Below are 27,672 nucleotides of genomic sequence, written 5' to 3'. Positions count from 1 at the left end.
TGCGGACTACGACTCCCAGCAGGCACCGCGCCGCTTCTCTCTCCGCCCCCCTCCACGGGGCACGCAGGCGCTCTGGGCTCCGTCAACAAGCCGGGCTGGCGACGACTGTTTACAGTTCCTTATGGGATTTGTAGTTTTTGTGGAGCTAGCTGGGCCGTCAGTCAAAGGGACAAGAACTACAAGTCTCGGCGGCCCCAGCGTGACGAGTCTGGTCACGTGGGAGGGGGCCGACCGGGCGTGCGTGCCGCCGTTGATCCGGTGCTGCAGTGAGGAGGTGGTTCTCGCCCGTGTTGTGTGTGTGAGTGTGTGTGTGTATGTGTGTGTGTGTGTGTGTGTGTGAGTGAGAGAGCGAGTGAGTGAGTGAGTGAGTGAGTGTGTGTGTGTGGGGGGGGACGCGGCTTGTTGTTGTCGGTGACTTCCCCCTCCCCTCCACCCCTCCCCCTTCCCCGCCGCCGCTGCAGTGGCCGCTCCCTGGGCCGTAGGAAATGAGCGATAACGATGACATCGAGGTGGAGAGCGACGTGAGTCCTGGGGCTTCTTCTTTCCCTTGCGGGTTGTCAGGCGGGGACAGCGGCCGGGGTTCTCAGCAGGGCGACGGCGGCAGGGGGCCGGGCAGCCGCCGCCTCCTTCCTCTTCCTCGCCCTGGGCCGGGACCGCCTCCGTCGCGCTCCCGGCTCGCTCTCCTCCGGGCTCTTGGCCGGAGCGGCCTTCTGGGACTGGAGGTGGGGAGGAGACACGCGGCCTCTGGGACCCCCACCTCCCCCGGTGGAGGAAGGTGCTGCGGCCTCCCGTTCCCACCCTATCCAGTTCAGGATCCGGGGGATAGGGACGGGGTGCGCCCGGGATCCCATTGTCCGGATCCTGGGGAAGGGCACCGCGCTTAGGACCTGCTCCCGCGACCCCCTCCTCCCGTGACCCGCGGCGGATCCTGGCGGGTGAAGGAGGGCGGAGAGGGCTTGGGAGTGCCCAGACGCCCTGAGCTGGGTGCGAGGAGAGGAGACAGTGCTCTGGACCCCCTCTGTCCCGGGTCGGATCCCGGAAGGAGGGGCGGCGCTCGGGACCCCCCTGCCCCGCTACCGGATCCTTCTAGGGGGGATGGGGGCGTGGGATGGGGGGGGTAGGGCTGACTCCCCACCCGCCGCTTCCTCTGCCGCCGGCATTTTCTTTCTTATTATTGAATGTGAAGTGTAAAAATAACTTCTATATTTTCTATTTTTTTTTCTCTCTTATTCCAGGAAGAGCAACCGAGGTTTCAATCTGCGGTACGTCTCCTACTCTCCGTTTCATTTTCATTTCCGTTCAATTCTAGTCCTTTTTGGGGTCAGAGAGAAAAAGAGATCGTTCTATTACTTTTAATATTGTAGTAAACTCTCCTGTTAACCGCTAAGGTGAGGTGGAGCCTTGTTCTGGGGTTCTAGGGCGGGGGGGCGGGCTTGCGAACCTCATAATTCTAGGTTCTCAGGTGGTGAGGTTCAGTGACTGTAGGTGAGTGAGAATTTGAATGCAAGGAATTGAATCCTTCCGTAGGTTTCCGCTGGGGGCTCTAGCTGTCACTATAGAAGTGGGAAATGAGAAACACATCATGCTGAGGTAAATTGTAGTATTATTTCAGGGAAAAGTGGCCAGATTTACTTAGGAACAAGTACGTTCTAAACCATATCTGCATAGTTGTGTGAAGTTGAAGCCACATGCAGTAATCACCTTCAACCAAAAGTCATGTGACTGCTGTAGACCTATGGAATCTAGCACAACCTGGTATTATTCTAATGCAGAAATTGGAAGTGTAGAGGGGCCAAAGGTTGAATGTGAACGTGTCACATTCAGGCGCTTATTGTGGTCTGACTATATTTGAGTTGAAGGAGCAGTACAAAGACAATAATAGAACTGTTGAAGAAAAGTGGCACTGTAGAGAGAGGTTTGCTAAGAGGTGATGGTTGATACCATACCGTGTTGTCCATAATTTCTCAGAGTTTGGATATTAATGTTCTCAGTGGATGGTTCTGTGGATTAAGATAGACACAAATCTCATGTCCTTGGAGTCTGAGATAGTACTATGGGAGTTCCATGAATAGATTAGAGGGAGAAAAAAGAATAGAGACAAAATAAATCAGAATCAGAGAAGAGAAATGAGTAAACCATAGCATCTAACATTTGACAGATGGGAGCAATGGGAAGTGTAGAGAATGAGGGTCCAAAATTTAGATGTCTCTGGGGGCCCAGGCAGTGAGATAGTCAGGAATAAAGTAGAGAGCAGAGGTGAGGACTGGGGTACTAGAGAGCACATGCCTCTTCTGAAAAGGCAGCCACTAAAGTCCAGTGGGTTGCTGTTATGTGGGAATGAGGGCTTAGTGTTGTCTTATCTTCCTATTTTAAAAGAAAGATTACAAATCCAGATAATTTCATGTTATTTTTCTGATTTTTAAAATAATGTATGAGACAATCAAGTTGTTTAGGGGCTTGTTAGAATTTGCAAGATGCCACTTTGAGATCTCTGGTCTAATAATTTCATTATCACAGGATAAAAGCAAGCCCTCTTAATTGTACCTGCTCTTCATTAGAGCACAGATTGTAAGGTTGTCGAAGGAGTTAGACATTTAGAAAAACTTTACTTATGGAAAGCTGATATTTCCATAAAATCCAAGAATGCAGTTGTTCCAGGGGTTTTCAAATTATCCCTGGGTACTAGTCACTAAAAAAGAATTTGTTTTGTTTTCTTTTTCCTTGAAGTATTTGAAGACAATACTTTGAATATTTGAAGTATTGTCAGATACTTAATATTTATACATACGTCTGAAAATTAAATTCATTTTTTTCAGTTACTATTATCCTTAATAATGTAAACATGGAATTTCATGTTTGGAACACAGTCTATTTAAAACATTTTTTTCTCCAAGTCTCCGGTTGTAAAATCTGCCCTAGGGCTTGATCAGGATTGGAGGGTAGGGATTGTTTAGGCTTCCTTTGAAGAATCATTATTTAAATTGGAATTATATTGGCTTTCCAGTGAGATAAGGATCTTCTTTGTGAAATTTTGGCTTCCAGTTCTTGAGCGCTTTCTGCTTTTCAGAATGCCCGTCCACATGGCTGTTGATGTAAATCGTTTTATTAAATTATGAAAATGTCCCCACTCTCCTAGAGTGCTCATCTCATTGTGTGGTCTGGAGGTTTTCAGTTCCCAGTTAAGGTACTTAGGATTTTTCCCTTTGATTTGGAGGGTGGGTGCAGGGAGTGGTCTGACCCTTGGTTTTTAATTTGACACATCTACTTGCTGAGACATTTAAATATTATCTGTTACAAGATAATCACAATGGCACAGAGAAAAGAAGCAATAGACAAATTTCATAGCATATCAAGCAATTATTATGAACAGGTAGGGTAAAAGGGATTTTTTTTTTCTCTGTGACTATGTGTGTTTATTTCCTGACATTTAGTATAGATAAATATATATTTTTTTAATTTGGGGGAAACTGTTCTTAAGCTTTGCCTTAGTTCAGAAAAGGGTGTGGACTGTGAACAACCAAATATTTAGGACTGCAGAAGAACTTTTAAAAAGTTATTTTGAAACGGTCCTGTGGGTCCTAATATAAAAAGAGGTATTCATTCATGTTTTATAATGTCACTACAATAGCTACAGCCTTACTACATAAGAAATGTAGGATTCTCAGCAATAACAGAGTTAGGAAGTGAGGCTAACAGTAACAGAAAGTGAAACTGATTTGACGAGTATTTTTTTCTGTTGCCTCAGTGTGAATAGAAAACAACTTCTCCGGTGACCAGTAAGCTTTGTTAAAGGAAGTAATCCCAAACAATAATTTTTATTATTAAATTCAATATGTCTCAGAATCCCACTGATATTATTTTTATTATTTTTTTGGAGGGAAAAAGTTGCATTTCAAGGACAGTTTTCTGGGGCAGGTATATTTCATGCAAGGTGATCTTTGTTTTATTTCTGCTTGGGATTTTTTTTTTTTTTTTTTTTTTTTTTTTTTTAAAGAATGAACGTATACAAGAAACGTAGGGTTAGTGTGTTAGTCGGAAACCTAAGACCTTTTTCAGCTTATCCTTCATGACAGCTGCACGTGTTTCAGTTACAGTATATCTTTTGGGGGGGTTAGAAACAGATTTGTACAATTCTGTTTCTGGACCTTTCTGGTATGAAATATTTCTAACTTCTCAGAGCTCTTTGTTTCTTTAGAAATTGCAGTGTATTCAGAAGGGAATGAGCTTGGTCACCTTTGAGATCGGAATTTACTCAGGAAACTACTATCTTTTACCCAGAGTTAGTTGCATGGCAGAAGTGCTACATGATACATGTACTTTGTGTCTGCTTAGAGTGTTGACAGGGATGTGGATGCCAGGTTTGGTTCCTAAAAATACCTGTTGAAGGGTGTTCTTATATTTAAAAGTCTTTTTTCAAGATTCCAGTAATGGTAAAATAGTTGATCAAGGAAAATGATGGCATATTTGGATGATAGCGTTCCCAAGTTTTTTTAGGCACCAAGTGATTTTTTTGAATAGCCTGGAAAACACATGTATGTATTGGATATTAAAAATGTATACCAGGTAGTCGGCCTCAAGCAGGAGAGGTGTTGGGAAGTTGCAATTTATATCTCCTATTAAGAACTTTTGTGAATTTCTCATCCTAGCTGCCCATAATTTCATGTTGCAGTTTTCAAGTTGATTAAAGTGAATTAAGTTGCTTAGAAATTCAGTTTTATTTATCCTATTTGCTTCCCATCAGAAGTAGTAAATAGATCTTTTCTGATGAGAATTTTGAGCCTGTGTATTTCCGGTGTTAGTGTTTAATAAGAGTAGCTTATTAAGTAATCATAAGCAACACTATCTTCTTTCTAAAATATAGCCTTTAAATTTCTTAAAGGCAGTAAATGTTTACTGGGCAACTCTAATTCCATATATGGTGGGAATTTTCTATATTGGAATTGGGAAGATTCCCCTTATAGATGGGGTTAGGTGTCACGTGACCTGCAAGAGAGGGCATTGCTCTGGAGAACCTTGGTCATACTTGAATAATGGATCATTCATTTCCTCTTGTGATTTGCCTACCTAGAACTTGCAGGAAATAATGCTGCTGACTGATGTAATGCCTTGAAGGAAGATGTATTCTCTATGCAGTAAGTTGGAAGGAAATAATTTAAAGACATTTCTTCAGTTTTGAACAGCCCTCCTTAGCTTGAAATGACCTACTGCCAGTTTAGCAACTTCTTGGCTAACAAAACAAAGTTTGCCTTCAACATTTAACAACACTTAAGATAACATGTGCTTGTTAGTGTCAGGGATGGACAAATTGTAGGTGAAGATTTTTATTCTGGCTGCCAGTATGGAGAATTTGGTGGAAATAATACTGAGAGGCTGAATAAAAATCTTGGCAGAGATGTCAAAGCTGGAATCGATTTGGTGTCGGAGTTCCTGTTGAGCATCTGTGGGCCACTCTTAAGATCACACGGCTCTTTAGTATTTCTGTTAGCCTAGGATGCCCTGAAGGAAGGGTTGTCTGCTGGAAACTGCAAATCCAGTGTACTTAAAGAGTGATAGCATCCAGCCACTGCTCCTATAGGATGTATAGGGGAGGTATTTGTGGGCCTGCTGTACAGCCCAAGAATGTTTCTGTTGTCTCCTAGAATTTGTTTGGTATCACCCGTTTTCATTATCAAACATCTTTCTCAGTATAGTTGAGAGAAAGCTGACTCATCTGAGTTGAGCTTTATTTGTTCAAGACACACAATTATTTGGCCCTTCCCCACCTGTTGTTTTTTTTTTTAAACTAGTTTTGAGTTTGTGGGAGGATCTCAGGTGCCTTACACTGGGAGTCTTCAAATCTTGTCCCTTTCAAAAAGGGTTGCCAACAAGCAAAGATAGTTAACAAAGCAGTGATAAGCCTGGCAACTGGCCCTCAATTTGGATGAGTTGCGGGGGAAGGGAATTCATCTGGCTGGACATTTGGAAATGTTTCCCAAACAGAATTCTCAGTCTTATGTAAAGGTTTTTCATACGTGTAAAGGTCTTTCAAGCCACTAGAGGTATTATTTAGTTCAGAGTTGCCTGGAATTAGGCATGTTAGTTCTGCATGTTTTTATCTTGCTCTTTCAAATGAGGCTGGAGAAGAAGAAAAATACATCATTGCCGTTGTCTCTGAGAGCTTTAAAATGGACTCTGGTTAAGTGTAGCAGCTTGGGGATGGACATGGCAGCAGGGATTGGTCTAAGATTCCACTCTTCTGCTGGTTAAATTGGGCCTGGAACCACCACAGAAATTCCATCCACTACTTTGAGAACAACAGTCCCCAGCCCAGGCTTTCTACCAGGCAGTGGACTGCTGCCTTTCCTTGTTGAGCCAACTTCTCAAACTTGGCTGGCTTCCCAGATGAGAAGCCAAGATTTCTGCTGATGGTCCACAGCCAAGTTCACTTACAATCCTCTAACCGAAAGACTTGTCCATTTGAGTCCTTTCAGGGCTCAGTGAATGGGAAGGGGGTAGTGCATTGTGGGGATGATTTTGGTGTTAGATTATACTTAGCTCCACCCTCTGGTGCAGGCCTGAGTGAAACCAAGTCCAACTTGATTCTAGCCATTTGAGATTTGCAGGGCTCTCCCAGAAAGAAAACAGACAATTAGAATTTTATTTGTATCAACAAGAGGGATTGTGGGTAACTGGTGTCACTGCTTCTGTGCACAGCTCTTAAGCTGGGAGGAGGGCCAGGAATCAGGGTGATTTAGTAGACAGGAGTATCTTGGGCTGCTGCTGGATACCAAAGCTGGGCGATTATTTTGCATGTAAATAAACCATCCTAGGGAGTGTGTAGCAAACACAGGAGAGACAGATAGATGCCAAATGCCATCTCTCAGCCCTCTTAAGTCTTTAGTCTAAGACCCAGCCAACTTACCTATGTATCAACAGATGACTAGAGGGAATGGTAAGTTAGAAAAGGACTAGGTGCTTAAATATGTTTAATTCTTTCAGGCTATTCATACTGCTGATAGAAGGCACCTGCACTTTTCTTGCTCTAATGCTGTGTGATACCTTCCTCTAGCCTCAGGTTATCTGATCATTCCCTCAGTTTCCCTGTAAATTCCACATATCCCTGGAGTTCAGCAGACACTCATTTTTACAGAGAATTCAGGCGTAAGATTAGGAGAGCTTTAGAAGTGTTCCAGGCATCTGCCCTGAAAATGAGTGCTATGCCATGGAGAACCATGGCTGTGATGGGAACCATGTGTCCAGTTCAACAGAGCTATAGGTGAGGTGTTGTGCTCGAGAGACCAGGAAGTGACTAAAATTCCCACAGCTGCTTGCAGCCTCGTCTTCCTCTGTAATGACTCAGACTTTTAGGATTAGATACTAGAATTTCAAGTCCTTTCATTCCTATAACTCTTTTCTCTATAGACTTTTGTCCGAACATCTTGTCTAGTATAAAGATTCATTTGAGGCATTCTTGTGCTAAGCCAAGTTATTTACTCCTGTTGCTTCATTTTTAAAATTCCTGGTGCTGTGTCTGGGTAGATTAAAGCTACCTGAACTTCCTCTGTACAGACTTCCTCTTTAGGTTAGCCCAGTGCAACCTTGTGTACTGGTGGTAAATTCTCAGAGTATAGTATTTCCCATAATTCCCGGAGTGCAGATGTGAAGTTCTTGCTTTAGGTTAATTGAGCGTTTGTGCTTCATTGGAGGGACCGCCCCTTTAATGGGGACCTGCCAAAGCTCACTTGCAGTGTTCTCCAGCACTGTCTCTTCCACCTGAAGCCAGTGTATTTTGCCACTGATTACTTGGCAGTCTCTGTCCCTCTCCAGCTGATTGTTCTTTGTGATTCTAAGCAGGACAGGATAAGGAGTTTGGTCTGTGGGTATTTAGATACCACCAAATAAGCGTGACGCGCCACAGGTGCCTGAGGAGATGTATTGAGAATGTGTGAGTGTCAGAGGTTTACTGTCTGAGAACCGCCTTTTTGGCAGCCTGTGTGAGGGAAGCCCTTGGCTGAATAGCACCTTAGATGGACTTTAAAAAGTAGGAGCTCAGAATGCAGTTGGCGTCTATATCAGCTCTGTCATAATGATCGCAGATTCATGCATCTGGGTTTTCTAGAGGTTTTAGTTTCTATTGTATGATTTGGCAAGAAGATCTTAAAACTAGTACCTCTTAGCGAGCTGGAGACCAGAGCAGACTCATGGTGATGGTTTCACATGGAAAGAAACACTGCACCAGTGACCTAACTCCTTTCCTGGGTACCCATCATGGGGAATCTCTTACAGTGGGGGTGATCACATCTTATGAAGGGGCCCACTGCAGCTTTTCCCTGGTCACCTCCCAGCCATGGACTGGCGGCTGTTGTGTCACATAAGTAAGTTGTGGGAGAAAACTGATGCTGCAGGAGAGTCGCACTTTGTCCCCATGAATAACTTTCATTTTACTTATGCATGAACTGGATGCATCGAGCTACTTTGGATGTTCCTGTCGAAAGCCTTGCTCACCCCTTTCTCCCCTTTTAGCAGAGCCTAATTCTGGAGACTCCTAACTGCCCACCTCGACAAATCCTTCCCAGTCCAGTCACCTGGGACAGCGCTGACAGCATATACTTCCAGGCTGTACCCACTCACCTGTACCAAGCAGAAGGACTGACATCACTAATGTGCTCTTTCTCCCATTCTTCCAGGCTGACAAACGGGCTCATCATAATGCACTGGAACGAAAACGTAGGGACCACATCAAAGACAGCTTTCACAGTTTGCGGGACTCGGTCCCATCACTCCAAGGAGAGAAGGTGAGTTTATTGAGAAAGCTGATTAGCTTAGCCACCACTAACTTGGAACTCACTGTGGGGCTTAGCAGGGCATTCACCTTTCTGGAAAGAAATGGAGTCAGGGATATTTGGGTGACATGGTTTCCTTAATCTTTGATTCTTCGGGGAGTCCTCACACACCTTACCTACTGTAGTTCATCCTTAGCAAACAATGTCAGATGTAATGGAGCTGCTTGTTAAGACATCAGTAGGAGCTCTCTTTTAAAATTAGTATTATGTATAAGTTACTCATTCAAGAAATTATTATAACTGTACAGTGTAATATAGAGAGTAGCATATGGTAGTTTGGGATAATGCTAAGGATTCCTGAGGTCAGTGATTCTCTGGACCTCTATGAGAATTCCTTTTATATGGTTCGAAGTGAGTACTTATTTTAAATGAAACTTCCCCGGAATGTATGTGAACCAATCTGGACACCAGTGATCTCCCAGTCCAACAGTTATTATTTCAAAGGCACGTAAAGAGCATTTTAAATGTGGGATTTGAGTAAAGAGACGTGTTCATACGAAATGGAAGAAAAAAATAACTACTCTTCTTCCACCATCCCCCTACCCCACTGGTGGCCTTCCAGAAACTGTTTTCCCTGGAGAGGTAGGCACCAGCTGTTTCTACATTTGAAAAACAAAGTCCGAAGCTTTGAGTAAAAAGTCTGTGGGTTAGGGTCACTCCTTGGAATTTGGAGAAAATATGTGTTTGCACAGTTAGTTCCATCCTTGACACACAATATAACTGGCTGCTCTCTGCAGCTATTCAGTGTATAAGTGGCAAACTTGGAAGAAGACCTGTGTGTTTTTGGTTTTTGGTTCAGTAATGCAGTGTTAAGCAACCGAAAAAAAAAGCAGCCGTTTTAAGAAAAATTGTTGCTTTCAGGTGGGCTTTGAATGGCTTTCCAGATTTAGCGCTGTGGTAGGAGTCCTGGTTTTGTTTGGTTATCCAGAATTAAACTTGGGACCATTATGGTTTCATTTTATTTATACTGCCAGTCTGGTAAGCCACGTGCTTTATACCTTATCTAAGGTGTGGCTGTGTGGCTAAAGGATGGGGTAGGTCTGACCTTTATGAAAAACATAAAACAGGCCATGTAAATACCTAGCATTGCCAAACCAGAATTTGCCCTGGGTTAGGCCTACTTAGTGTGCACTTGGCTTAATGGCCTTGGACCAAGGTGCTTACCTGTAATAACAACATTCCTGGGTACAACACTGTTAAGCACCACAGGAAATCTTTATGATGGGGGGAGAGGCTCACCCTTTTAGTCAGAGTACACATGTACAAAGGATTATCTCTTGTGTTTGTCTGAACTATTGACAGTAGGTGCTTATTCATATGCCATGGCATCAAATAAAATGGCTTTGGTGAAGTAAATGGACAAGAGCTACCTTTTTCTAAGTCTCACATCTAATCAGGAGTGGCGCCGGGGCAGCATATCCCAAGAAATGGCCTGTGGATCACCCCCATCAGAATCACTACTGAATCTTTCTGGAGGCAGGCCTAGAGATCTGTATTTATAACCAGCAGTCAGGTGATTCTTAGGCTTTCTTAAGTTCAAGAACACTTTGGGAGAGGTCAGTCTTAAGAGCTCAACTATACCTTTTTCTTTATCCAGTCTATTTTACATCGTCATAACATTCTTCCTTAAGTCCTTAAAATCACATTACCCTAAATCCTGTTGTCTCCTTTCTTCAAGGAAGATGACAGTTTGAATTTGGTAACCTTACAAACCAAACAGTTGTCATTCTTTGTGGCCTATTCATTTATTCATTTACTCGATTCAGCAGATACTTACTGGGGGTCTGCTACATACCAGTCATTGTCCTAGATATTAGGAATATGGCAGTGAACAAAGTAGACAAAAGCAGAAGCTCTTAGTGTGTTGAGGAAAAGATAGAAAATGAACTAATAATTAAATATATATATATAGTATGTCAGATAAGTGCTATGGAGAAAAACAGGGAAGGAAGGGTTGCAGTTTTCATTAGGGCAGACAAAAAAACACTGGCAAGGCAGCATCTGAGCAAAGACTTGAAGGAAGTGAAGGAAAGAACCATGCATCTATCTGGTGATTAGCATTCCAGGCCAGGGAAGGCAAGTGGAATAGTCCAGGGGCAGGAACCTGGGAGCATTCCTGGGCCTGTCAAGGAGACAGAGCCAGAGTGGCTGGAGTAGAGTGAGTGAAGGGACCGTGGCAGGAGATGAGGTCAGAGAAGTAGCAAGACTAGGGGAAGGAGTGGTCGAGGGGCCAGGTTTCTTCTAGCTGATCAAAGCCCCAGGGGAAGTTTACCAGGTGCCTTTCTGAGTTCAGAATGCTTTTGTGTGTTCCAGTCCAAATGTTCATGTTGAGCATGAATAAAGGAAGTAAGTGGCTGTTAGCTCTGGTTGAACCCCAACCCCTTCCCACTAAGTTCCACAATCTTCATTATTTTCCTTCCCTGCCAACACTGTTTCACAGGTGCTGCAGTGAGTCTAACAGAATACTTTGGTCTCTCAGACTTCCTAGTTCTCCCTAAGTGTTGCAGTTTTTTTTCTAAGTGGTATTTGAACCAAAGGGAATTGGGTAATTCTTGATTTGGATTGCAGTAATTAAGGTTCTGACATTATGTAAATAATCATGAAATGATCATTTTGCCCTGTGAGTTTTGGGGGTGCTTAGATCAGTTTCTTGAAGCGAAGGCCCCCAGTCTCCTTTGACTTGTTCACCTTTATGTTCCAGGTGACTTCTCACTTAGTATTTGGATTATCTGTCCTATGTGTTCTAATAAGCCTTTTGTTTTTTAAAGAGAAACTAATACTGATTGAATAGGATCCTAACCAAGAATGGGGGATACTTGTACTAAAACAACAACAACAACAACAAAAAACCTTTAAACGTGAGACCCAAACTCTATCCTTTGTTTCCTATATTTCTACTATAAAATGGTCACCTTTTGCTTAAGTAAAAAATTCAGTATTAACTAATATCTGTATTGCAATGTAAAATGAAATCTGCACAGCAGTTCTGTGAGGTGAGTACTGCACTATTATAATTGGACAATTACTACTGCTAGGGCTCCTGCCATCCTTAATGTATCAGAGATGAGGAAACAGGCTCAAGATCAATCTATAGCTGGACAGGGACTAGAACTCAGGACTGCTGGTTGCCAAGTTCAATCTTTCTACCACACCATAGGGGTAAACAATTTAAGGATATTTTAAAGAAATCTTGCTTAAATTCTTATATCTTGTCTTTATATTGGGAGCTTCCCCTGGATAGGGTCAGTAATCTTGGCAGTATGTCACACTAGGGTTGCTACTAAAATATTATTCCCTGAAGTAGCATATGTAGACAGCACCGAAGTGCAGAGTTAAGGGTCACTGAAAGTTTATAAATTTGTCTGAGTCCACTTAGCTGTTCTGAGAAATAGATCATTATAGTTGGCAGTCCAGCTGGGTTTTGCCATAGGTCACATTGTTCACAAGTAGACTCTTGAACTTTTGTTGCCTGAGCCTTTTGTTTCCCATAGTTTTTCAGCTGGACATGGAGCCCACAGGAAAGATGGAATGGCATTAGAACCATCAGCCAGTCAACCAGAGTAAGGGAGCAAGGGCAAGAACGACTGTGGTCCCACTTTTCAAAGGAAGACATTACTGTTCTTGAACAGAATTATTCCTTGTTTTGAGGTCCTTGGTTGGGTGCTAGGGAGTGTTGCCCAATGACTTGCTGGCACTGAGCTCACGCTGCTATGTGGGGGGCAAACGTGGTGGCGAGCCCATCAGTCTGCCTTTGCATGGGGCTATAATTCTGTGCCCACCCCCGGTGAGTTAGCCCCAGGACCTGCACCAGAGTGACTGTATCCAATCACAGTGTCTCCTTAGCATGGCTGACTCTAGTGAAAGAAGCTTCTGTTTCAGTAGTGCCATATGTAGCTGAACAGTGGTTTATAGTAATTTTTCATCTTCTAAGTCTCTTCCTAAATGCCTATTTATCATACTTCATTGCTCTCTCAGGCAGTTGTGCTCTGGATCTCTCCTTTCTGGATAGCGGTATGATATGTTAAAAAGAGATTATAACCTAAGATGAAAATAAAGAAAAAAGTGTTTCTTCTAGTCAGCAAGTAAGAGTTCTTATAGTCAGTGAGTCAGAGTCCCTTTGTTTTAGGTGAGACTATGAAGGCACTTCCTCTGCGCTCCTGTCACAGACTCCGGCTCTTGGTAGGTTCCCAGAAAGCTGAAGGGTGAGAGCGCCAGAGGCAGCGGTGGGCTTGCTCAGCACTTTGACGAAAACTGCCACAGCCCACATGGTTGTGCTCACGTTTTTATATGTGAGCACTGTAGAGGTTTAAGAGGTTTAATGCATGGTGTCTACTCTTGAGGATCTTGCTCTCTTATTGGGGGAGAGGATTATACCTAACAATTAACAATAATAAGATAACATGCTGAGCATCAGGTAAAAGGTTAAAACACGGAGCTAATTTGTTACATCTTCATTAAAGCCCAGTGTCCTTAACAGGTAGATGTTGAAACCAAATAGTCCCTTATACCAGGGAACATAGTAGTTCTTACTGCTGAAGGCCAGTCTCCCTGTTAAACTCACTCAGCACTGTGACCCGGGCTTATCCCAGGTGTAACTGTATACATATTTGTGTTGTTACTTGATGACTGTCTACCTGTCTCCCATACTACACTGTAGTAAGTCCTGAAGGCAGGGAGAACATCTTTGGTCACATTGCTTCCCTTGGTGCCTGGCACACAGTAGGGAGCAGAGTGAGTGTTTATTGACTGAAGGAAGGAAGCCCTCTCTCCACCTGGCCTTGTTACACTGGGAGGCACTCACTCTAGTGGACACCCTTTAAGGCAGGCAGTTCATTCAGCAGCAGTGTTTCTGCATCATATCTGGACTGCTAAAGGGGTTGTCTTTTAAATGAAATGTAAACTACAGCCCTACCCATTTCACCTTATTACTCAACAGGGTTATTACCTGGCCAGACTCCAACTTGGGCAGTTCTTTTATTCTTAAATTTTCTACATCTTAAGTTGTTGTCCATAGTTGTCCAGGTCTCCCTTAAGCTCCAGGCTCAGCAACTGTAAATGTACTGATTCATTGAATTCTTTGTTAACTGTATTTTTGCACTGCCATAGCCTCCAAGGGCTTTTCAGTGCCCATCACGGTAGGGACTGGCATTCCATGTTCTCTGGATAAGGTACCCAACTTGTCCTCCTGCTTTTTCTGCTCCTCCCCTTATTGTGAAGCAGTGTACACCCTCCTGTTTCCCCAGGAATGTCATCTTCAGGTTTATCTGAGTTCTTTCCTTCCACCAAGGTCCCAACTCCAGCTTCACCACCCACATGACATTGGGGTTTCACAAAGAAGAGACCCACTTACAAGGGCTCCCCAGCTCCCCATGTTTCCTGCCCATGTGCCTTCCTGTGTTTCTCCCCAGTGACGCCACCCCTGCCAATCAGTCTTCACCTGCCCATTTTCAAGGGCTGTATCAAATGCCTTGGCACCCTGAGAACCCTGGGGTATCACTCTCCCTGACACCCCACTGGCCCTTTATGTGTCCCCTCCTATGTCTTCCTTTTTCCTGTGACAGTTCTTATCACCTAACTGAAGGGTGCAGTCCTTAAGGGCAGAAGCTTTGTCTATCCTTCTGGAAGTCTCTGCACTACAGAGTAGGGGAGGGCTCACTCCCATAGAGAAGACTAGAGAGTCAGGAAACTCACCTACCACTTTTCCATCTGGAGATTTGAAAGAAGAGGAATTGGTTACTGGGCCTTCCCTCTAGCATTTCTCTTTTTTTTCCCCTCTAACAAAATTGCAGAAACTTTGGAAAAATGAGAAGAAGAAAAACAGTCAGTCCTTCCATTCCTCTAACACAACTACAACCTTTCCTTTATTCTAAGATTCTAAGACAAGTGCTATCCAGTGGAATTTTAATGTGAGCCACAAATAGCAGGTAAAATTAATTTTAATAATATATTTTATTTAACCTAATATACAAATATAAGTATGACTTCCATATATAATCAGTATAGTAAAAATTACTAGTGGGATATTTTATATTATTTTCTTGCACAGTTTTGATAATCCAGTGTGTGTGTGTTTTATACTTACAGCACATCTCAATTCAGACTAGTCACATTTCTTCTCTTTTTTAAGATTAATTTTTATTGGAGTATAGTTGCTTCACAATGTTGTGTTAGCTTCTACCGCACAGCAAAACGAATCAGCCATACATACACATATATCCCCTCCCTTTTGGATTTCCCGCCCATTTAGGATACCACAGTGCGTTACAGACTAGTCACATTTCAGTACTTGTTAGCCACCTGTGGCTGGTGGCTATTGTGCTGGACAGTGCCATTCAAAGATGTACTCTCCCCATCCCACACCCTATTTTAACATGACTGAAATTGGGTGCCATCTTTAAGTGGATGTTAAACAAAGCTCGCCTCTTTTTTTTCCTCCCCCGGCAAAGGCTGCTCTTAAATCTATGTGTTTATTGATGGAGTCTAAGAAACAAGAGAATAATGGTGTTATCAATCTGTGTATTCCCCTCTGGTCTCTTCATACGCATGCTTTACATGGGTAAAGGCCATAGCTTGATGCTTTCACATAACATGCCCTTTCCCCAAGTGATAGAGTGTTCATATTTAGCCATTAGGCATGTTTCTTTTAACCATTCAGGTTGCCGCCAGTCTTTTAACTTCATAAATAATGTAGTGATGAACATCTTGGGTGCATGTGGCTGTTTCTATAAAACAGATTCCCAGAAGTTGGATTGCTGGGTCTAGTGGTAAGAACATCTGATTTTTTGCTGTATGTTGCCAAAATGCTTTCCAGGAGGATTGTTTTCATGTCTTCTTTCTTTTCTTTCTTTTTCAAGCAAATTCTAAAGATTAGTCTTTTGGTATTGTTTTGAGAGTACCAATTTTACCACCACTGGAATTTTTTTTTTTGGAGGGGGTGACTAATTTAGTAGGCAAAAGGTAGTAATTAATTTTGTATTCTGTTTATTGCCTGTGAGTTTAAATCCTTTTCCGCATGTTTATTTACTAGTTGTATTTCCTCTTTGAGGAAACCCTGTGCTCCCGCCCCTTGTGGTCAGAGTTTGATGGGGAAATGTCACACCTTCATTTCAGACTACCAAGGGCTCAAGATAAAAGACTACAAAGTTTGAAACATGATTTGTGTTGACCCTTAAACAAATGTCTGGCTCCCAGCTTTAAGCCCTTAATGGGACATGATAGCTTTGCCTTACCCTAGTAATCAAGAAAATTTTGGTCCTTTGGGCTTGGAAGGGCCAGGCACAAGAAGCCTTTGAGGGGCCACATGGCTGTGCTGGCTCTGAGCCCACAGCCTTCCAGCCTCCCTTGTTGGCATTGATGGTGGTTCCATTTTGGAATGAACTAGCTTAATACAGTCCCAAATTTATTGTGCTTTGATTTTTGTTTCCAGAACATGGCTTATTCAATTGAAAATGTACACCAGCTTTGCCCTAGGCCTCCCTTTACCTTACTATGCATAGAAGTTTGTGCAGGTTTCAGAAAATAATGGTTGTATTTTCTTTAAAATAACAAAACATGTCAGCTGGTGAGTCAGGCAGTAGCTCTTTTTTCATTCCCCAGGATGTGGCGTTTTGGTTCTTGGCGGAACAGGGCAGCTGTAGCATCAGCCTGGTAGGATCTGATTTTGACAGGAGGAAAAAATGATAAAGACAGCAAAGATGACTGTTTCTCAGGTCAGCATTAGGACCCTAGGGAAGAGCAATGGTGTTCCTAATGTTAACAAGCTAGTACGACTCTTCTCTTCCTCACCTCTCCCCACCTGCTTTCTAAACAACTTGGATTTTTGTCTCAACAAACACAAAGATTTACAGCTCCAGAAATGTGTGGGACTCTTGCCCTATATGAAAAATTTTGAGAACCACTGCCTTAAATGGGATTTAATGACCTTGGATGTCATCCTAAACATCAGTGTTAACTACTTCAAGAATCATTTGGGACCTTTAAAAGGTACTAATTAGAATCAAACTCTTGGGTTTGGGGCCTCTTGTGAAATAGGTAGTTGATTCTTGCTGCAGCACACCAGGTGAGTACACTCTGTTCCCAGACAGAGTTCTGTTCAAGTGGGTGCCTCTGGAGGCTGGGGTGGCCCTTTCCTCCATCTCCTTGCTGCTCTGGGCAGGGATGCAAACAGGCCAGCAACTGCGTACGAGCAGGAGAGGTGGCACAGGAACCACTGGGCCCCTCTGCCACGCTGGGTCTTCTCCACTGTCCACTTCGGGTTTCCCCTTCTTAGGTAATGAAGCCAGAGCAGTGCGGGGGGCCAGCGTTTCCCCTCGCCCAGGCCCAGGTTCAGCCAGTTCTTTCAAGCTAACTTGCATCTTCTGGCTTTTCCTCTGTATTTGCTTCTTCTCTGCTAGGGGTCACTTTGAGTTTCACCTGCCTTTAAAAGAAAAAGAAAAACAGTCTTCCTTCAATGCTGCTGTTATTACACGCTACTTTTTTTTCTATTTCTTACTTTTTCAGCCTCATTCTAAAAACCAGTCTTCATCTTTGCTTCAGCTTCAACTCACTCCTGCACCCATTACCTGTGTGAAGATGATTTACCTAAAATCACTCCTTCAAGGAAATCACCCTCACCAGGCTCTTCATTGACATCCTTATAGACAAATTGGGTGACTCTTTCGTAGTCCTTTTCTTCCTGCTCAGATTCTCCAAATTCCATTGATCTTCTTCATTAGTTCCACAGCCTTCTCTGTGGTCCCAAAATAGGGTGTACTGGAGGCCTGGGTTCAAATCTTGACTCACTGTAACCCACTGGTTATGTAATATTAGGCAAGTTACAGCTCTGTGCCTCAGTTTCCTCATTTATAAAATAGGGGAAGTAACACATCAGAATATTGTATGAGGGTGCCTGGCATTTAGTAAGTACTCAGCTGCTGCCATTATCATCATCATTTGTATCGCTGTGTGCAGCCGTGGCTCTGGAACGCGATTGGGCAAGGGTGTCCGATGTCCTTTTGCGTGGCTCCCAGAGGGAAAGAGAAGCCTGTCTGCTGCTGTGCATTAAACTACTACCCAGAAGGCCCAATGCCTTTTCAGTGCCCTTGGCCATAGGCCATCCTGTGTCCAAACCATTAAAGAGATATGTTTCTGCTTAGAAAGGCAGAATGAGAATTGGTACCTTCTAATTGTAAAAACTAGCAGGAAAGAAATTATTCAGGTCCTTACTGGATACCCAAAGGCAACAGTCAGTCTGTGGACATGTTGACCTACCAAGTGTTATCTGCTCAGGGACACTCACACGAAGATTGCTGACTTAGCCAACTGGGCACGGTTTAGAAAACAGAAACCGAAAGCGCAGGGCCACTCCATATAGTCCAGGCCATAAAGCCCAGGGTTCTTGCTGGCTTCATGTCTGCTGTTCACAGTATAAACTCATAAAGGCAAGGGCCTGCCCACACCTTAACCCTGTGGCAGGTCACATGATCTTGCATGGTTTGTAAAACTGGAAGAGAGGGGATTTTAGTTGAGTCTAGCATTTTGTACCTTCCACCTTTTGCTTTTTCTTCCCTGGACTAGATGCACATGTAAATTTGGGGGAATTCTGTATCTTGTACTTTAAATTTTTTCTTGTGGGACTTCTTGTTGAGTACCGTGGAGGGGGCAAAATAAAGTTAATTGAACCATGCTTTTGGACTTAGTAAGTGGGGGTCAGGGATATCCCAAGTGGCCTAGGTGCTTCTACTTAGGCAAGGGGCGGGTGTGGAGGAAGGGTGGTGCTTATTAGCATTCTGGGGGCCTCGTGCTGGGTTTATTCCAATCTGGCCTTCTTTGGAGACCTCTTGATCCCAAGACACTGTTTTCTGAGCATCTATGAATTTTATCTTCATCCGAAAACTGCCTTGAGGTAGAAAAACTTCCATCTCTCACGTCATCTTTCTCTTTGGTTTGTTGTGCTGTGCTTACTTCTCCCTTTTCACTTCGTGGTTTCATGTATAAATATGTGAAGAAGAAACTGGGAGCACTAAGGCTGCTACTCAGTGTGGTCATTTGTTATAAATTATCTCTGAACATTTGCAAGCGCCACCAGGGAAGTCCGCAAGTGCTCTCTTGTTCAGAGATTTTGCTTTTTTCCCTTGTGCCAGATGCAAATGAGGAGTTAAATAAGGGTTAATGTTGCTTTCTGGGAACAACAGTTAGTTGAAAAAACAGGCAAATTTAAAGAGAGTGGGATGTAAATATGCATAACAATTAGATCAGTGATGGAGTGCATAGAATTTGGAAAGCTAGGTGGGGTCTGAGAGAATTTCTCATCAGATAAGGAGTAGCCACGGAGAGAAATACTGTGTCTGCAGTCACAGAGCCCATTAACGACAGAACCTAGGAGGTACCCGTCTCCTGGATTCCTAAACTCTTCTCCCCACTCTGCCACCCTACCACCTATCCTACAGTACTTGGGTTTTTTTTGCTTTTTTTTTTTTTTTTTTTGTGGTACTCGGGCCTCTCACTGCTGTGGCCTCTCCCGTTGCGGAGCACAGGCTCCAGATGTGCAGGCTCAGTGGCCGTGGCTCACGGGCCCAGCCGCTCCGCTCCGCAGCATGTGGGATCCTCCCGGACCGGGGCACGAACCCGTGTCCCCTGCATCGGCAGGCGGACTCTCAACCACTGCGCCACCAGGGAAGCCCTACAGTACTTGTTTTTAATCCCATCTCTAGCATCCAGAGAGGCAGGGTATTTTAATTAGTCCCTTCTAAATATGTGCCCCCCCCTTTTTTTTTTTCACTTTATCACCTAGTAAGTAACCCTAATAAGTCCCCTGTGGCAGAAATGGGAAACAGCTTCTGAAGCGGCCTTGTAGCCAGAGTTGCAAGGCCCCCTTGGTAGGTGCTCTCATTCTTTTCTACATAAGCTGACTTACTCAACTAAAGAAATAGGCCTGGTACTGTCCCCACCCTCATGCCCTTGCTTGTGCTGTTCTCCCTGCCCAGAGCAACCCTTCCCACAGATTCCACCTCAGTCTAACCCAGGGTTCACTGGTTCAGATAGGAGCCTGTGTGTGCAGAGCCGAGGCTAATGCCTGGCACTCAGAAGGTGATCACCCCAGCCAGAAGCCATCTTTCCCATGGCCTTTCTAATCTGTACTACTCAAGTTACACTTGTTGGTACTGCCCTGTGATTTGTCTGTATATAAATATATTTATCTCCTCAACTAGATAGTAAGTTAGCTTCTGGGCAGAAGCAGCCGTGACTAATACATTGTGTTTCCCCACAGTGTCTGCTCCGTGCCTTGTATGTAATTCGCACCAGATAAAAATGGTTGAATATGAACAATTTCCTTTTGAGGAAGTTGCCTTAAGTATGCTATAAGAGGAAAGCCTGGAAACTCTAGTACTTGTGAGAACTGGTGAATAAATCCAGGCCTTCCAAACCTCTCTGATACCCAGCCCTGCTGAAGTCTATGAGTTGAGATTGTCAGAATATACTACAGGTGGATTTAGTTTTGCTCGTCTGAGTGTGGCTGTTTTCTTTGCAATTTAAGAAGCTTTGCTCCAGTTCAGGTGCCTGAGGTGCCTCACCACCATACTTCGGCTACTAGACTACCCTGCCTTGGGCTTCCGTTCTCTTGGCTTTGAATCATTCCACCAGTTCAGCTGGTTGACTGCCTGGCCATGACTAACTCTGGCCATGTTTGCAACCTGGAGGGAATCTTCCGGGTACTTTTGACCTCCAGGGGCCGAGTAACCTGACATCCATTTTATTAGCTCATTTACTTGTTCCTCTGACAGGGCAGTGCCTAGGCTACCCACAGCCATGGTGAAGGTGTGGTGGTTGCTTCCTGAAATGGCCCAATCTCATGCCCTTCCTGTGTTGTCAAGCTCTGACAGCCTTCACCCAATTCTCTTTAGCCAGAGAGGCTGAAATCATGACAAAGCAGCATGGCTCAATTGGAACTAGTCTGAAAGCTTGTCTGAAATCTAGGACCTTGATGAACAACATTGTACCCATTCCCATCCTGACAGCGTTGTACCCATTCCCATCCTGAGCCACCTCCAGCTGAGATCTTGATCTTGTCTTTCTGGACCAGCTGCCTGTAGCCAGGCCCTAGCAGAGAGTGAATGGCCCAAGGTCTCAGTTAAGTAGCATTTTAATGTTTTCAGAATAGCCTGGCTGAAGACATGAAAGCAACCTAAAGAACCAAAGGGGGTGGGCAGGGTACAAGTTCAGGAGTGAGTTGGACCTGCGTTTGAATCCAGGCTCTACACTCTTTTATTTTGAATAAACTAGTAAACTTCTCTGAGCCTTGGGTTCCTGGTAGAGCTACCTCTCTAGAGAGAGCCAGTGAGGTAAGCTATGTAAAGCAGCTGGTGCCTTGACTGGTGTAAACAAGATTCCTGATAGCACTTACGCTGTTTGCTCAGCCTTGTGCCCCCTCACCCTCCTGCTTCCATTCCCTCATGCCGTCTTTGCTGCAAGGCATGGTTCCTTCACTGCGTGGACTAGGTCTTTATTTTGTCCCCTTTGCTTTTTCTCATATTGCAACAGGCATCCCGGGCCCAAATCCTAGACAAAGCCACAGAGTATATCCAGTATATGCGAAGGAAAAACCACACACACCAGCAAGATATTGATGACCTCAAGCGGCAGAATGCTCTTCTGGAGCAGCAAGGTGAGCAGCAGAGCTTGTGGGGCGCCTGGCCCTGCTGTGCTCCAGCCAGGTCAGGGCTTCGCACCCAGGCCTGCTGAGTCAGAACCAGTTCTGGGGCGTGTGCTCCTAAGCAGCTGTTGCCCTGCTTCTTGGGCCTGAGTAGTCAAGTGTAGAGCCATCCTGAGGAAGGACCTGAGCCCTCAGTGAGGGAACAGTGGAGTATAGGGGTTAGACACTGGAGACTTTTTTCTGACCTGCTCTCTCTCCCCTTCTTGGGGCTCAGGTGCTCCGTTTGTCGTAGGGGTCACACCTGGCATCAGGTGTCTCAAAAGAGCTATGAGGTCCTTGAATTGGAGTGTGCTGTGTTAAGCGCCACAGAGACTCCAGGTGTTCAGGGACAGTGAGCGCTCCCCGTTGTCAACGGTAGTCCAATCAGGGCAGCCTATGGGCCAGGCCCATGCTGTTCTCCAATGCTCACATCCGCCTTTTCCTACAACCACAGGGGAAAGCGAGAGCTGATCAAGTTCTTTGTTCCTGGGGAATTCACTTCTCTTCCTCCCTCATGGAAGATGCAAGTAAAAGGAAATGCAAGTAACCACCTGGGTTAGAACACCTCAAATAAACTAAACTAAAATAAATGGGCTGACCTTCCAGGCTCAAGATGAGCTGAAACGAGGGCTGGGCAGCGGGAGGCGGCAGCGGGTTGGTCACCGGGCCGAGCAGCCTGCATGTAGGGGCCGTGTGTCGGAAAGCCCAGGTATCCTGTGTGTGTTGGTGACTTGCTTCCAAGTGTCCAGCTTGTCTTTCCAAGTGGATCTTGTACATGAGAGCTAAGCCAAAACTTTTCTTTGGCTGATACATCTTCTGTCATCCTTTCCTGCTGATGTGTGGCCTTCACACCCTTGTGGAGCCTGGCATTGCCAGGCCAGCTTCGCTGTTATTGCACCGCTGGGTCCCACAGGGAGCTCGTGCTCCTGTCTCTGTACTGGGCTTCCACAGCAGGACAGTGACATCACAAGCCTTCTCTTTAGGGTTGGGTGGCATTGCAGAGTGGCTGGCCACATCCACTGAGCACTCAGCTCTGGCTGGGAAAGGCGGAGGGAAATGAAGTGTGCAGGTGGAACAGCCACCAGAAGGGAGTTACTTACGAGCCACCCTGAGCCTCGGGGGCCAGCAAGCCCTTCGGAAGAACAGGCTGGACCCTGACCTGAGACTCGGTTACTCCCCCAGTCTCCAGAAGGCTGTAACCCGCTCGCTTGGTTGCCTTTCAGTCCGTGCACTGGAGAAGGCGAGGTCGAGTGCCCAACTGCAGACCAACTACCCCTCCTCAGACAACAGCCTCTACACCAACGCCAAGGGCAGCACCATCTCTGCCTTCGATGGGGGCTCAGACTCCAGCTCGGAGTCGGAGCCCGAAGAGCCCCAAAGCAGGAAGAAGCTCCGGATGGAGGCCAGCTAAGCTCCACGGGGCAGGCCAGCAATAAAAACTGTCTGTCTCCTCCATCGTCTTATCCTCCTTTCAGTTCATCTTTAAAACCCTCAGAACCATTTAAGAGACTCTTTTTTTCTCCTCCTCTTTTTTTTTTTTTTTTTTTTAATTTTATTTTTACGTAGAAGCTCTTGGACAACAGCTCTCGTTCTCCTTCCCCATTTCCACTATTTTTTTTTTTTTTAACATTTCCCTTCAGGGATTCCCTGTCCCCACCAGGAATATTCAAACCAAAACACCCCAACTTGGCAGCTTTTTCTGTGGAGGACAGACGGCCGGCCAGACCTCTGAGCACATGGTGTCCTGACCACCCACCAGCTCCTCCAGCCCTGCCGGGCGCATGTGCCCCGGGGACTCCTGCCCATCCCAGGCCTCTCCTCCCGGGCCATCCTCACCTCTGTTTGATAGACTTTGTGAATCTGTGGACTGCTCTACTTTAAGAAGATGACCAGTTTGGAGTAATCAGAATTATTCCCCTTTCTTTTTAAGGATTTTTTTTTTTTCCCTCAAAGGCTATTTATCGCTCCTGTTGAAAGACCAGATCCTTGAAGAAGTTTGTGGTATAAAAGGAAGTGGGGACAGATTTGCAGCGCAGAGTCTTTGGCCTGTTTCACTCCTGCTTCTCTCAGCCAGCCTTAGGGAGGGCCGCGTGACACTCGTGTGGTTTGTTGGGGGACAGCAGCAGTGAAGCGGTAGCCGCCAGGGTGTGGGAGGGGGCGGGACAAGGAGGGAGGGTAGGGTTGGGTAGAGGTTTTGTATTGAGGGCCAGTGATGATGTTTTGATATTTATTTCCTGCTACTGAAATTTGAATCTGAGTGAATTGTCCCTATTTCTGATGATGTCGGTATTGCAAAACGACAGATTCATAAAGTAATGATCAAATCTTCCTTTCTTTCCGTGTGTATTTCTAAGAAATAGAGCCAACTGATTTTCTATGTAAATACCAAGAGCGGTTCACCTCATACTAAACCCACACCCCAGTGCAGACCCCTCCCCACCCTCGTCCCCCTCCCCTTCCAGCTGTCCTGGAACCTGTCCCCATTATGTGATCCAGCCCTGGTTCTGGCTGCGGTCCGCAGATCCCAGTGAAGGGTTTTGTGTGTTTAGGCCTCATTTCTTTGTCTTTTTCCTACTCTGTTCCTGGCATTTGCTGATTTCTAGTGTATACTCTGTAGTCTCAGTCCGTGTTTGATTCCATTCCATGGAGATAAAAAGTATGTTGTACATACTGCTGAAGAATTGTCTTGCAAGTTAAGGCTTCCCCTTTACTATAAGACTATAAATAAAAACTTATTTTATCCTTCTTGGTGGTGGTGTCTTCTTGCCCCAGCAGAGGCCAAGATATCTTGGTAGAGGAAAGCGCCCCCTGGAGGCCGCTGGGCCTGTGTGGGAGCCTGAGAGAGGAGCCTGCGGGCTGGGAGCGACCGGAAGCCAGAGTGGTTCCCTTTGCGCTCCAAGGGCTCAGTCCAGCCTGGGCACGGGTTAGCCTCCAGCCTGGGAGGCTAACCCGGTGGTGGTGACTTCGCTCATTGGATAGAAGCTTTTAAGGCTCCAACAGGGATGGGGTTACCCAGGGCAACATTTCTGGATCCAGTTCCTGCTAAATAAATGACCCTTGGGGAATTGGTAGCCCAGAGCTGTGAGTTTGGGTTTCTCTTGGTAACGAAACATCCAGTCCAGGGGTGACTGGTATGCTCTAGGACTTTTCAGTTTCTAGAGTTTTGACATGGTAATAGGAGGCAGCAGTGCTGCCATGGGCTGGAAGTCGAGGCTTCAACAGCACCCACTTAGCTCTACTTGGGCTAGGGACCAACACTGGCCTGAACTCATTTGACCTTGAAAGAAAGGATTTATGGCCAGAATACAGCTCAGCTTTGGTTTTCCTGTGGCTGACAGGAAATACTGCTGTTCCTAGTCCAAGGGAGGGAGAGAAGTCAAATCAGTTATTTGATTTGTCACTCTTTAGAGTGGTGGTGCTGGGGCTTCTATCAACTGGATGTCAAATCCATGGTGTATCATTTTGGTTAATGGGAGTTGACAGGTGGTGGTGGATCATGTTTCCATAAGAGGCATTTTTTTAAAATATATTTTATTGAAGTATAATTGACTTACAATGTGTTAATTTCTGCTCTACAGCAAAGTGACTCAGTTATATATATATACTGTTTCATATTTATAAGAGGCATTTTGTAACGTGATCAAACCAACCCCCAAAAACTATGATCGCGATAAGGAAAACAAGGATGCTGGGAGAGAGCAGCATCCCATTTATTAAAGTCATTCTTTTTAAGATGGAAAGAGACACAAATAAGGGGAAAAAAATGGGAATGAGAGGTCAGGTGATTTCCTAAGTCTTCAAAGTTAGTATGATTTCCTCCCCTTTCGTTGCGCTTTACTACATCCCTTTGTATATCTGAACTTAATTGTAGATTCCATATTACGCACAGTTGGCTTTGTCAGGCTGGGCATCAGAACCAAGCTGCAGCTGTGGCCGTGTTGGTGAGGAGATGGAGTGTGAAGCAAACAGTCGAGCCAGCCCTAGGGTAGGGGACGTCCCCGAGAGCCAGTCCCTGGTTCCAGGATATTGGCTGGACAAGGGGTTGAGTTTTAGGCTTCTCAAAATTTCCATAAATCAGTTGGAAGAAAAGGGCCACAACAGGATAGCTGATTCACCTGGGAAAATCCAAACCACCTGACTGACAAGTGGTGGAGAGGAGGCGGTGCCACTGGGAGCAGCTTGCCTGGAAAGGAGGACCAGGTAAGAGCAGTCGGGCTGGAGGTTGTGCTTGCTGAATGGGACAGATGAAAGCCACAGCTAAGTTGCTTCTGGTACGCGTGTCTAGGAAGCCAGTGTATGTCCTCCATGTCACCAAAGTTTGACCACGGTTCACTCTGAGGTTATTCTTTGTGGCTGGTTCTCGGCACTGCGCTCTGCACTGCCCTGGTGAGTTGCTTAGTCCTGTGAAAAGCCACCTCTTTCTCTTGCAGAGGTGAGCTTGATATTTTCCTTCCTTTACAGTTGCCCCAAGGTCAAGGGTATTAATGGCCCAGTTTTTTAAATTCTTGATATGCTAATCCCATCTGTGAGTAGCTACCACTTCAGCAAAGAACTACCTCAGCTCACAGAGCTATCAACTCGGAAGGGTTTAAAAAACAAGACTAGAGTAGATGAGAGCCCTGAACTAGGACTGAAGAGAGCTGAATTCGATTTCTAATAATAGAGTGTAGTGGATTATGCTTGGGCTCTGAAGTCAGGTTGCCTGAGTTCAAAATCCTGGCTCTGTCAGTAGATGGTAATCTCGGGCGAGTTACCTCTCTCAGCCTCAGTGTCCTCATCTATAAAATGAGGATAATAGTAGCTTTAACCACATGATGTGGCTGTGAGGACTAAAGGAAATAATGCTTATAATGCACTTGACCTCAGGACCAAGGGAGCACTCAGGTGCCACCTGTCGTCATCTACATAGAGCATGTGACCAGGGCCGAATCTGCAAGATGGAAAAATCCGGCTCCTGTGGCCGTCTCCGGACTGCGTGAGGGCCGACTTCCGGGTATCTCACAAACGCTTCCCACCCCTGAGATGTGCCCTCCCTGTACAAGGCAGGGTGAACAAAGAGACGGCGGGGGACCCCAGAACTGGAGTGACACACTCCAGGGTTCAAAACCGGAGAATGCACCTTAGATCTGTTGTCACCGGAGTGAGACTGTGTCGTCCCCCCCCTTTGCTACTCAGTGGCATCTCTCAACTTCGGACACTTGCTGCTCTGCCTGGCAGAGTTGTTCAGAAGCCCCCATGGTGTTGGTACTTAAAGTGGATCCTTGGCCATGCCCTGGGGGTGCTTGTTAAGAGGATTCCTGGGCTCGTGCTCCTCTGACCTGCAGCATACCATGGCCCACCAGCCTGAGTCGGGCTGTTTAACAAGCTCTCCCAGGTGGTTCTCATGCACTCAGGTTTGACTCCCAACCACAAAGTAACCCAGGGAACAAAAGGAAGCTGTTGGGGAAAGTGAGTCACAGCTGAATTAGCCAGGTGGGTCTGAGACCGGGCTCTTTAAGGCTGCACTTGGGGAAAGGTTGTGGAGAGGGGCTTGTTAAACAGTCCTATTAATAGGACTGCCTTGATGGTGTTTCCCTTCTCCCCTTGAGGGCTGCCCCGCCACCTGTTTTTGAAGCCCTAAACAAGGGTGATACCATGGGGCAGCACCCATTTTTATGCCACACACTGGCTGTCCTCTGTCACCAGGCAGGTTTATAAGCCAGCCAGAGCAAGGCTATCTCTCAGGCCTGTTTGCCAGGCTCTGTTCTGGACAGCCTCCGGGAACATGAAACTAGAGCTTTTCTTTGCTCAAAACAGTTTCTCTAGCCTGAGGAGGAAACCCAGGTAGGGAAAAGGAGTTTACCAGCCTCTACATTTGGATGCACAGTGGAGAAACCATGGTAGGAACTAGGACCCTTCTGAAGCACTGCTGGATCATGAATGGGCAAAGACAGTGTCCTTCAGTTGTGGGGTTCGATAGTTTGGGGTTTACTAAGGCACGGGCTTAATTACTACATCTCCACACTTGCCGTGAGAAGGGGATAAACAAAAATATTTTCTAGTTCATTTCTCAGGTAGAGAATCAAATTGGCCAAATACTCATTCCCGGACCGTGTTTGAGAAGCAGGCTCAGCTGTACGCAGGACTAATGGCATCAGGCCCCTGCTCGAGTTCTGGAGGCTCTCCCAGCAAACATCACCC

The 27,672-nt window shown here is 45.3% G+C and overlaps 1 protein-coding gene across 5 annotated transcripts; it reads left to right on the top strand.

Annotated features, from left to right (window-relative positions):
* The first annotated feature begins 255 nt into the window (after nucleotides 1-255).
* On the top strand, nucleotides 256-24,237 carry MAX (MYC associated factor X). Of its 5 annotated transcripts, none has more exons than XM_055088530.1 (5): nucleotides 256-521; nucleotides 1,236-1,262; nucleotides 8,667-8,774; nucleotides 21,342-21,465; nucleotides 21,728-21,932. In XM_055088530.1, the coding sequence occupies exons 1-5, from the start codon at nucleotides 486-488 to the stop codon at nucleotides 21,811-21,813; spliced, it is 381 nt and encodes a 126-aa protein (XP_054944505.1). In that variant the 5' UTR covers nucleotides 256-485; the 3' UTR covers nucleotides 21,814-21,932. The 5 variants fall into 5 exon arrangements, with proteins under 5 accessions (XP_054944505.1, XP_054944506.1, XP_007116421.1 ...); XM_007116359.4 differs by lacking the exon at nucleotides 21,728-21,932 and adding an exon at nucleotides 22,716-24,237 and having other exon boundaries at nucleotides 264-521; XM_055088531.1 differs by lacking the exon at nucleotides 1,236-1,262 and having other exon boundaries at nucleotides 258-521; nucleotides 21,728-21,931.
* Nucleotides 24,238-27,672: the final 3,435 nt, after the last annotated feature.

This window comes from Physeter macrocephalus, chromosome 11, assembly GCF_002837175.3.
Source record: "Physeter macrocephalus isolate SW-GA chromosome 11, ASM283717v5, whole genome shotgun sequence".
Classification (NCBI taxonomy): Eukaryota; Metazoa; Chordata; class Mammalia; order Artiodactyla; family Physeteridae; genus Physeter; species Physeter macrocephalus.
This window is presented reverse-complemented; position numbering and strand designations above follow the sequence as displayed.

Coding starts and splice junctions, on each gene's coding strand:
- MAX (XM_007116359.4), top strand. CDS start 486: ATGAGCGATAACGATGACATCGAGGTGGAGAGCGAC. Junction 1,263..8,666: donor AACCGAGGTTTCAATCTGCG/GTACGTCTCCTA, acceptor CCATTCTTCCAG/GCTGACAAACGGGCTCATCA. Junction 21,466..22,715: donor TGCTCTTCTGGAGCAGCAAG/GTGAGCAGCAGA, acceptor GTTGCCTTTCAG/TCCGTGCACTGGAGAAGGCG.